This window comes from Magnolia sinica, chromosome 3 (assembly GCF_029962835.1).
Source record: "Magnolia sinica isolate HGM2019 chromosome 3, MsV1, whole genome shotgun sequence".
Classification (NCBI taxonomy): Eukaryota; Viridiplantae; Streptophyta; class Magnoliopsida; order Magnoliales; family Magnoliaceae; genus Magnolia; species Magnolia sinica.
The window spans coordinates 109,236,782-109,248,343 of record NC_080575.1 but is presented as its reverse complement, the minus strand read 5'-3'; the positions used below and the strand labels follow the sequence as shown (position 1 = coordinate 109,248,343).

General features: G+C 41.4%; 1 protein-coding gene across 1 annotated transcript; it reads left to right on the top strand.

Moving 5' to 3' along the window:
- The first annotated feature begins 466 nt into the window (after positions 1-466).
- Positions 467-9,690, top strand: LOC131240657 (dihydroxy-acid dehydratase, chloroplastic). The gene is made up of 14 exons (XM_058239038.1): positions 467-1,050; positions 1,913-1,984; positions 2,414-2,461; positions 4,503-4,657; positions 4,867-5,061; positions 5,146-5,257; positions 5,821-5,890; positions 5,957-6,015; positions 6,143-6,266; positions 6,396-6,466; positions 6,582-6,683; positions 8,032-8,112; positions 9,061-9,219; positions 9,315-9,690. Exons 1-14 carry the CDS (start codon positions 526-528, stop codon positions 9,363-9,365), a joined length of 1,824 nt encoding a protein of 607 aa, XP_058095021.1. The 5' UTR covers positions 467-525; the 3' UTR covers positions 9,366-9,690.
- The last annotated feature ends 1,872 nt before the right edge of the window (positions 9,691-11,562 follow it).

The window sequence follows — 11,562 nt, the reverse complement described above, 5'->3', positions numbered from 1 at the left end:
TGAATCCGTACATCATTTGCACCAGATCGTATTAGAAGCTGAGCAAAACAAATCAGTTGATCCAAAACTCAAGTGGGCCACACCAAAGGAAATAGTGAGATTGGAAACACACTTTGCAATTTCATCAGCACCCACCAAAGTTTTCTGGTATTTGGTTATTCCCTTGCTGGTGGTTCTCACCCTGTGAACGGATTGAATGGCATATAAACATCATGGTGGGTTCTAGTAAGGTTTCAATGCTGAGCGTTCCCATCCCCACTGTTACCTTTGATGTGTTCCACTTAAGTAACAGATCGGCCTGACGTTGGGGTTCCCGATCTAACATGAGCTGTCAAAAAGGATGGACAGATTGGATTCACCACATACATCAAGGTGGGTGCCACACAGTTTTTTGTTGCACGGGCACCCTGCAACAACTGATTGCAGGGAAATTCGCGTACGTGCCAAACCCTCAGAAAGTAGCCCAAAGCCATAAACCATAAACCCTTCTCTCTCTCCCTCTCTCCGAAATCCCTTCTTCAACCAATGATGCAGGCTCTGTTAAGCCCTCCATCAAACACCGTCTCGACAGCTCTTTTGAAATCCCCACACCGGTCACGCTATCATGGCCGTCCATCCATCCGCGCTTCAGCCATCCCAACCGCCGAATCCCCACCTCCCCTCCTCTCGGAAGAGAAGCTCAACAGGTACAGCGCCCGCATCACGGGGCCCAAGTCGCAGGGTGGGTCCCAGGCCATCCTTTATGGGGTGGGCCTGTCTGACGAAGACATGCACAAGCCCCAGATCGGCATTTCCTCCGTCTGGTATGAGGGGAACACCTGCAACATGCACTTGATGCACCTCTCTGAGGCCGTCAAGGAAGGCGTCTGGGAGGCCGGCATGGTTGGCTTCCGGTTCAACACTATCGGCGTCAGCGATGCCATATCGATGGGCACCAGGGGCATGTGCTTCAGCCTGCAGTCGAGGGACCTGATTGCCGACAGCATTGAGACCGTCATGTCTGCTCAGTGGTATGACGGCAATATCTCCATCCCCGGCTGTGACAAGAACGTAAGCTTCTTCTTTCTTTCGTTTTTTTCCTTCTTCAGGTTTTTGGACTGAAATGTTTGTGAATTTTACCTCTCATTGCCTAATGGAAGAGATTCACTTGATAGTAGATTGGAAAAGCTCGAATTTTGCGGGAATTACATTATTTTTTTCAGGGAAAAGTTGCCATTTTTTTAATGAATTGGGTATTATTTACTGGTGATTAGGAAATTCGGCAATTTTTGTTGATTTTTGGATCCTTAAAAAATATCAAATCGACCCAATATGATGGTTCTGGGTATGTTGGCCATCTGGAGTTCTGGGGAGAGCTGGTATGAAACGTTTTTAGAGTAGCAAGACTATTTGGTGGCAGTTTGTGCAGTCAATGAAGCCATCTGCCAATGTCAGCATTTTGGGCTTCAGAGGGGACAGGCATTTTTGGGGAAGCTGGGTTTTTGTTTAATTATAAATTCTTTTCTCTGTGTCTAATTCAGCAGTTCTGTTTCAAAGTAATCTTTACCATGTTTTCTCCTTAGGTGTTGTTGTTACCGTTGCTGCTTTTGTGGTGTTAGTTCAAGATGACTTCATCGTTTAAAACAGTTTATTAAATTTTCTACAGTTGTGGTTTGTGCGATGTTCTAGCACTTGATTAAGTTGCTTCGAGGTTTTTGCGCACATTGTAAAAGTATACTGATCAACGGTTGGATTACCATCCGTTTAACAAATTAACTAGAGAAAGCAAAAATCTCCTTTTCATTTCCATAATATTTTGACATCTATGATCTCATTTCCATGTTTGTTTCTTTGCTAAAATCTACTTCTTGGTCCCGTGGGTCTTAAGCACTTGAGCTTGCATTTTCATATCTGATATTATGCATCTTTACAGATGCCAGGTACGATTATGGCAATGGGACGCCTCAACCGACCCAGTATCATGGTTTATGGTGGAACCATCAAGGTGAGATAGAAGTTCTTATCATGCAAGTTATTTTTCCATAAATGGAAATTGATATGGCATTTTGCTTTCATCATTGGCATTTTTTGAGCTTAAATTTTATGATCTTTTGCGTTTTTCAAGTCTCAATGGCTTAATGCTATTTGAGAAGTGTTCACGGTTAAAGTCTAGCATCTGGTAATACGGGAAAATAATATAATTGCTCAAACAAAGGGAAAACATTCTAAGGATTTCGTTAACTTTTGAAAGATATTTTAATGTTAGAGATGATTTTGATTGAGTAGTACCTATTTTTCATTGCATTAGCATGGTTGTTTATTGAACTTAAAGTGCAAGGTAATGGGCATAGCTTTCCTCAGCTCTTAATACTGTTGGGCTAAACTTCTGACTGTTGCCATTGGATACTCAATTTAATCCATTTTTTCCATGCAGCCCGGTCACTTTCAAGGCCATTCTTTTGATATTATATCAGCCTTTCAGGTATGTATATTTGTTTGCAAAGATTTGCTTATGTATACGTGAACACCTTGTTCCTTTATGAACTTATCCATGTATTGATGTAAAATTTACATTGCCAACCTTTAAATGTTTGTATTTGTCATGAGGCACTTTGTTTTCTTTTTTCCTTTAATTCTTTTCTTGTTTTGAGTCTTAGATTTCGTGAATATTTGTTTGGTTTCTATTGGAGGCAAGTCTGAAGTGGGCGTAATGGGTATCATATTGTCCATGACCAAAACCTAGTACATATTGAATGAGATGCCCAAATGTTAGGATAAAAAAAAAGAGAGTCATGCGAGTCCACAAAAGCATTAAAATATGTTAATAAACATTTCTAAATACTTACCTCCCTCAAATCCAGGCTTATAATAAGTCAATATGGAGGTTCTAAGTGAGTTGGGCTCCAAAATGAAACCCATACATATTGGGCGATACTAATTGGTTTTGGATGGTACTCCAAATTTTTCTTGGAGTCGTTGCGGAAGCTGTTTAACTAATGTAGTGCTGTATGTTCTCTATTTTATCGTGATTTCTTCATATCCATGTGTGCTGTTATTCTGTGTCTCTGATGAGACCCTTACTAATGGCACAAAGCAATGCTATCAGCTTTTCTGTCCTGTTGATTTAGTAAAATGCTTCAGTTTCATTCAATAGTCCTAACGTGGAGAAGTAAAAGGTATGCTTGCTGCGTATGCACCAGAATTTTGATAGAAAAACCATCTCAGATTGTACTGGTAGGACAGCTTCACTCATGTATGCAAACTTGAGCAAGTTTGATGGTGAAGACCAAAGACAAGTTTACATTGTGGCCCACTTGCACCAAAAACCAGACAGGCCAATTGTATTTCACATTAACACTGTCACTGGCCTATTAAAATTTGGAGCAGCTTCTTGACGGTCCTTGACCTCTTTATATGGACTTGTTTAAACAATTGCCAGGACTAAGCATATAGTTGTGTGCGTTTAGGTTTGGGGGGATTTTTAGGTGAATTTGATTTGTTTGGCTTGAAAATCAACTAATCTAATCTCAAGAAAAAATGAAAACGTTACTATAGGAAGGCAATTTGATTGCTATCCAAGACTTGAATACTACCAAAATTACAAATCATCAGTTAGCAGATGGGCATAATGGTCTTAAAATGGAGACATCCATAATTGCTTTCTTTAATTAAATTTTTGCGTAGCTCTACTCTGTACATATGTATCAAACGTAGAGGGTGCTCTCTCTCTCTCTCTCTCTCTCTCTCTCTCTCTCTCTCTCTCTCTCTCGTACACACATTTATCAAAAGTTGAGGGTTCTCTGTGCGCATCTACCCAATACGTTTGATACATATATACAGGGTAGAGCTACGCAAAAATTTAATTAAAGAAAGGAATTATGGATGTCTCCATTTTAAGTCCATTATGCCCGTCTGCTAACTGATGATTTGTAATTTTGGTGGTATTCAAGTCTTGGATAGCAATCAAATTGCCTTCCTATAGCAACATTTTCATTTTTTCTTAAAATGGAGACATCCATAATTGCTTTCTTTAATTAAATTTTTGCATAGCTCTACTCTGTATATATGTTTCAAACATAAAGGGTGCTCTCTCTCTCTCTCTCTCTCTCTCTCTCTCTCGTACACACATTTATCAAAAGTTGAGGGTTCTCTATGCGCATGCATGTAAGTGTGGTCTCTCTCTCTCTCTCTCTCTCTCTCTCTCTCTCTCTCTCTCTCTCTCTCGTACACACATTTATCAAAAGTTGAGGGTTCTTTGTGCGCACTCTCTCGTACACACATTTATCAAAAGTTGAGGGTTCTTTGTGCGCATGCAAGTGTGGGTGAGGACCGGCTCAAGCTTTGTTCCATGTATGTTGGTGGGTGCATCATATTCTTCATCTAGTGTATGTCCAAGCATTTAGAAGAAAATTGTTGAGTTTCCAGTTAAGTAGTTTCAGCTGGAAACTTCCATTTCCAGTCACTGGATGCTGGGCTGATTGCTGTTTTTCTCATCATTGCATCTGTCATTGTACAATTTGCAGTGTTATGGAGAGTATGTTGGTGGGTCAATCACTGATGATCAGAGAATGAATGTTGTTCGCAATTCATGTCCTGGAGCAGGGGCTTGCGGTGGCATGTATACCGCCAATACCATGGCTTCTGCCATTGAGGCAATGGGCATGTCGCTTCCCTACAGGTAGAAATTATGTCCTAGCTGAATATTGAAGCATTGGCGCATGCAAACAGCGTTAATATCCATTGACATACAACATTGCTCTCTGAATTCTTTGAAGTTTATTTTTGGATTCAAGCCGTTAATGTCATGTGATATATATATATATATATATATATATATATATTCCTTTGTTTTGTTTGCCTCTAATTTTTTCCCTGTATGTTGAAAAGCTCCTCAACACCAGCGGAGGACCCATTGAAATTAGATGAGTGCCGTTTGGCTGGGAAATACCTTTTGGGGTTACTAGAACAAGACCTTAAACCACGGGACATTATCACCGAAAAATCTTTACGCAATGCAATGGTGATTGTTATGGCCCTTGGTGGATCTACCAATGCTGTGTTGCATTTGGTTGCCATCGCTAGGTGAGGATACACTACAATTGTTCCATGTATTGTACACAGAAACATATGTTTTGTGGCACTTTTCAGTGGTTGCATCCTTGGCAGGTCTGTTGGTCTGCAGTTAACTCTTGATGACTTTCAGAAGGTCAGCGATGAGGTTCCTTTTCTTGCTGATCTCAAGCCTAGTGGCAAATTCGTCATGGAGGATGTTCACAAGGTCTGATAAATGCAAATGCTTGATATGGTTATTCATCTCCGTCTTGTGTATTTATAAATTGCTTTCGGCTGTGATCAGTGTAGTTCTTTTTAAATCCTTTTTATGTTCGATGCAACGATGCTATGGTTGGGACACACCTCTTGGTGGGCCCCATCGTGGGATTGGTCATGTTCTAATAGCTTGCCTATCAGATGATCCAAACCATCCAATGAAAATGCCACTGAGCTGGTGGGCCCCATCATGGGTTTGGTCATGTTCTAATAGCTTGCCTATCAGATGATCCTAGCCATCCAGTGAAAATGCCCAGTTATAACAAGTGGTCGAATCTATGAGAGCCAAATTGCATGGTTAGAATCATCTGATTGGGAGAATTTGGAGTAATGCCATCCACCATGGGCTCACCACATGAATGATCTGGATCACCAGAAGGTGTGCGCCACTTGAACAGTTTGTTGGGCTGACAAAAGTGTAGTGGGGCTCTGTATATCACCTCTTCTCATATTGCATGCCTTGTGGAGATGTCACTTTTTTATTAATGGAACTAACAATTTTCATGCTTGTAGATTGGAGGGACGCCTGCAGTGATTCGCTACCTTTTGGAGCAAGGGCTTTTGGAAGGGGATTGCATGACTGGTAAGTTGAATGATTTTGATGAACTCGATCACAATCTTATCACTAACACAAAGTACTTATTTCCAGTGACTGGAAAGACACTGGCGGAAAATGCTAAGCTTTTCCCTACTTTGGCTGAAGGTCAGGTAAGATGGTAACTTCATTACATGTTAATGTCTTGTTTCTTTTCTGGCATGTTATGATCATAGATTAGTCTCTGCATCTGCATGCTAGACAATCAGATTATGAGGAATACTCTCTCTCTCTCTCCAGCAAGTAATACGGCCACTAGCAAACCCAATCAAGGCAACAGGTCACCTACAGATATTATATGGCAATTTAGCACCAGAGGGCTCTGTGGCAAAAATTACCGGGAAAGAAGGACTATATTTCTCAGGTGCTGTACTCCACTATGTTTTTTCCCTTCTTCCCACCTTTTGAACTTCCATGCCATAAACTATTGATATCCAATGTTCTATCTACCAATCTAGCAATGTGATAGAAAATGACAACTGGTGCATGGCAGGTCCAGCACTTGTTTTTGAAGGTGAGGAATCTATGATAGCAGCCATCTCGGAGAATCCTATGAGATTTAAGGTATTTGTACTTGATGATGATGTGGTTGGCGTTTGTGTTATTGAAGGAGCTGGATCTTGGATATTGGAATATTTTCTGATCTTACTTGTTTACATTGTTTATGGCCGCATTCCAGGGAAGAGTTGTTGTTATTAGAGGAGAGGGACCAAAGGGGGGACCTGGGATGCCTGAAATGCTGACTCCCACAAGTGCTATAATGGGGGCAGGTCTTGGGAAGGTATCTTCATATTCAATTTGTAGTTAGGAACTTTTTCCTTTTTCTTTTTTAATGTATTTCCAATCACTAGTATATCTAATGACAATTGAATACAGTTACATCGCTTTTGATTTACCTAGATCTGATGTTTACAGCTTACGACTTGTTATAATGCCAAAATTTGGTATTACAATATAGACAGATTAAATGATACTTGACCAAAATAAACAGCACTTTTTGTCTTTCTCACTTTTCAGTGATCCAGACTAACATCTGGTGGGACGCCCAACAAGAATTTTATTTTTATTTATTATTATTATTTTTAAATAGATATAAAAAAAATAATCCATTGCCCGATGAAAGGTTTTCCAATTGGAGTAAATTTTTGGGCATGACCCATCTCCTGGATCCCACCAAATGAACAGTCTGGGTTACAGAAGGCTGGTGACACCTTTGCAACTGATGGCTGAATGAGAAGTGCCACTGCTATCTTCATTTTGTTGAAGAATAGTACACATTCCCAAGAATTTCTAATGCGAGGGCATTTTCACACCAGGCTTGAGCGGGGTGGCTTGTGGAATGCGGGGGCACACTCGGGGTGGGCGGCCCGCGGAACCCATGTGATTTGGGGCCCGTATGAGGCAGGTGACTTGTGTGATGCGGAAACCATAGATTTGGGGTCCACGAGGGGGCAGGACTCATGAATTTGGGGGCCCACGATGAGGGTTCGGCCAAGGACCTAACCCATAGATGTGGGGCCTAGGCTATGAGATAAAAAAGATTAATTCGTCATGCTTAATCAATTCAAGCTTTTAGAGCAAGTGGTTAATTGTCCTGCATCAAATTGGTATCAAAATGGGAGATCTCGTGTCTCCTCACCCTGGGTGATTAATGCATAGGTATTTTCACACAGGGATCGAGTGGGGTAGCCCGTAAGATGCAGGGCACACTCGGGGTGGGTGGCCCACAGAACCCATGTGATTTGGGGCCTGTGTGAGGCGGAACCCATGGATTTGGGGCCCACGAGGAGGGTTCGGCTGAAGACCTAACTTATGGATGTGGGGCCTGGGCTATGAGATAAAGGGATTAATTCGCCATGCTCTATCAGTTCGAGCTTTTAGAGCAAGTGGTTAATTGTCCTGCATCAATTTCTTTTGCATGAACAGTCTGATGGTACTCATGTCTACCATCTCCAAACTCAGTAGTTCTTAATGTTCGTATTGCATGTGAAATACTGATGTGAAACCAGTGTGGCTGCTTGACAACACAGAGCACTGGATTGTGTTTTGTTGTCTGAGTTAATTAATTCAGATTTTTGTTTACACAAAGCAGAAATCTTGTTATTGATGATTTCATTTAAATACTGCAGGAGGTTGCATTGTTGACTGATGGTAGATTCTCAGGTGGCTCTCATGGGTTTGTCGTGGGTCATGTATGCCCTGAAGCGCAGGTAATTTAACATTTTGATTTCTGGTTGTGATTAGTTTTTGTTTGGTTCTGGATGTGTTTGGTTTCTTGGGTGCTCAAGCCAATTGAATTGCGAACAACAGGAAATGATTAATGAGGTTTCCCATCTTCATAATAAGTACTAGAATTGCAGTTGCATTCCTCTCCATGACCTTCTTGAAAATGACCCAATTGCAACTTGGAACCCCGGACCGTAAAAATGCAAATGCTCAAGCAGGAAAATGCAATTTCGTTGTTTCAACTTTGTTTGACTGATAACTGCAGTTCAATCCAACAGTGAATGGAACCAACTGATAATTTCCATCCTTTCATATGTGTGCGATATCCAACAGGTGGAGAAAGTTGAACCCACCACGAGGATCATCATATGCAAAATCATCCTGAACCATTCATTGAGTGGGCCATGCTTCTTCTTTTTGCTGCATCGGTGGCCACCCATTATTTTCCATGGTGTGGCCCACCTCATGAGTGGAGTGACTAATTTTTTCACAAGGTGATCCTCATAATGGGGCCGACCAATCATCTAAGGATGGATGCTGCAAACACGACAGGTTGTAACTTGTGCATTAGTTTGATGATAACTCATTGTCCAATTGGATGAGCATGATCACATTTCTCAGTAGAAAGATATTGCATTTGTAGAAAGCATGGCAGATGTAAGGAATTGATATTTACATCCACTCTGATTGATTTGCATCCACCCATTTCCCATTTCTGGAATTGAATCAATACAAAAGAGCACTGTCAGTTAGTTCCCAAAATGGAGAAGGGGTGTATTTCAAATCAATCAGGCTGCTGTAAATAGTGGCTTACCGCACAGGACAGTGCATGCACAAATACTGCAGAAGATCCCATCTAAGAAAGCCGTGATCCGTGAGCTCACAATTTCACATGAATGTAAATAATCTGAATGGAAAAACCAATTATGTAGGTTGGTGGGCCAATTGGTTTGATTCAGAATGGGGATGTAATCACGATCGATGTTCAGAAGAGAAGAATGGACGTTCATTTGACGGATGCAGAGTTGGCAGAGAGAAGAAAGAAATGGACCCCACCCGCGTACAAGGCCACCAAAGGGGTCCTATACAAGGTCTGTTGAAATTCATAGAAATCACTTTGTTGGCCACAAGTTCAAGTTGAGTTTTTCTCTAACTAACAAGAATCTTCACATTTGGTTGTCTCCAGTACATCAAGAATGTGCAATCTGCTTCAAGAGGATGCGTGACTGATGAGTGAGAAGCGGTTGCATCCTTAATCATCTGCTCATGCATTTTTTTAAAAATAATCCATCATGCAAACCTCTCATTGCCCCGCATCTCGGGCTATTTCTGAAATGATGATGAGCAGCAGAAACCTTCTGCGGGAGGATATTATGCTTTAGTGAGGTAATTGGGTTTTGATTTTATTTTTATTTCTCATTGTTTTGTTTTGAGTTAGTTTTAACTTGTACGTTAATCACGGAATGATTTGTTTGTTTTTTAGTTTTAACTTGTGCGTTAGGGCTGTAAGAGTTTGCTATGGCTGGTTTCACTGTCCAATCAAGAATTAAGGGTTATGAGAAGTTGGGCCCCACTCAATTCCACTAACACTTGAATCGAAGTAGGACCCACTCACGTCTCCTTTTGTCCAATATTCATCAGGTGGTGATGATGTTCACCAATGTGAATTTTGGCATTGTGTTATATGTGCTGCCGAGAGATGTGAATGGTAGTTCAACATCTGGAGACACCATTGGGCTCACCCATGCACATTTATCTGGCTCATGCTCGTGGGATCCAAGTCATCTGTTGGGCTGGACCCACCATCTGCTCTGGCTCAAAAGTTGGGTTGGCTCGCTCATCAGGTGAGCTAGGCAGCTCACATGTATGTTGTCTGCGCAACATTCCCTTTTTTTTTTTTTTTTTTCTAAGTTCATTTTATCATCCATTCCACCCTCCAATGCTGGGGTGCCTGATGCTGGATGGTCCACTGAAAATTAAGGCAGTGACTGTCAGCCATTGATGGATTGTCAGTTCTCAACTCACTGGATGGAAAGCCAATATCTATTGCAGTAAGATTTGACCCTGAAGGAGGCGATTTATGGTGAAATCAGTCTCCGTCCTGTCTAGGAGCCAAATCCCAAACAACCCTTCCTATTATTGTCAAAAGCAATTTTCCCTTATGCATTGTGGAATATTTGGATAGCAAGGAATGCACATGTATTTTAAGCTTTCAAATATCCCCTAGCTCATATTATTCAGGGCCTGTTTGGAATGTTGGGTTAGGCGGGATGGGATTGCATTTGGGTCCAATGTAAATTCTGTTTGGAATTGATGAGAATATTATATCATCCAGTCACAGCAGGAGATACGGCATGATTTCTGATGGAATTTGAAATTCAGTACATCTGTGGGCCCACATGTTGATGCATGTGTTTTGTCCCAGCTATATATGCGCCCTTTCCACGTTGGCACTCCAGCTGCATATGCATATAGGTGACCGGCATTAGTTGAGAAATCTGGTCTGATGATTACAATTCCATGGTCTGCCAAACCTTGGTAGAGATGAACTAGCAGATGGCAAGAATCATACAGAAATGCAAGATCTGATCTGGAGATATGTGTTTCAGGTAGTCATGAACTGGCAGAAACACCCTGGGTATGTGTTTCAGGAAGTGAATACTGCTGCAGATATTTTTTCTAAATCAGCGGTTATTAGTTACCAGGAATGGTGGGACCCCAAACGATCTTTTGTTAGGCTCTTCTGCTTATGTTTCTGCTCGTTTCTGTTCTTAAGACAACTGGAAAAGAAGAAAGAAAGAAAAGAAGCAGGCCTTTACTTTTGGGGCCATGGAAAATACGCCGTGGGATGTGCCATTGACATGGATCGCATACGCGAGTAACGGTGGGTATCCGTTACAGTTCTTGTGTGGAAGGTTATACACGTGTTACAGCACGTACCATGTAATGAAGTGGGCCAGAGACCATAAAATATATTGGAACCGAGGAAATTGCACGCGTGCATTTCCTTGGAGAAATGGTTAAGAGCAACTCCAGCGAGCGCGCAGCTTTCGTACTCGTACAAGATCCAAGCCGTAGATTACCTGGGTCAGATAGTTCAGTTATCACATCTGGTGGACCACACGTCGGTTGAGTTCAAGCTACTCAGTGGGTTTTTTTTTTTTTTTTTCGGCTGTTGAGTTGCTTGAATCTCATAGGTGTGAGATTCGCTTAACATATCAGATTGTGATCACGCATGCAGTTGAATTTGGGTCGTGAAGTCGATTCTCCTAAATTATCCTAACCGCCGTTTCTTTATTATTATTATTATTATTATTACTACTGCTACTAAGTACTACCACTACCATTACTGCTACCATGACCACTACCACCACCGCTACTGCTACTAGGACTACCATTACCACTACCACCACGACTACTACTACTATGACCAC

Coding starts and splice junctions, on each gene's coding strand:
- LOC131240657 (XM_058239038.1), top strand. CDS start 526: ATGATGCAGGCTCTGTTAAGCCCTCCATCAAACACCGTCTCGACAGCT. Junction 5,891..5,956: donor GGAAGGGGATTGCATGACTG/GTAAGTTGAATG, acceptor ACTTATTTCCAG/TGACTGGAAAGACACTGGCG. Junction 6,267..6,395: donor AGAAGGACTATATTTCTCAG/GTGCTGTACTCC, acceptor GGTGCATGGCAG/GTCCAGCACTTGTTTTTGAA.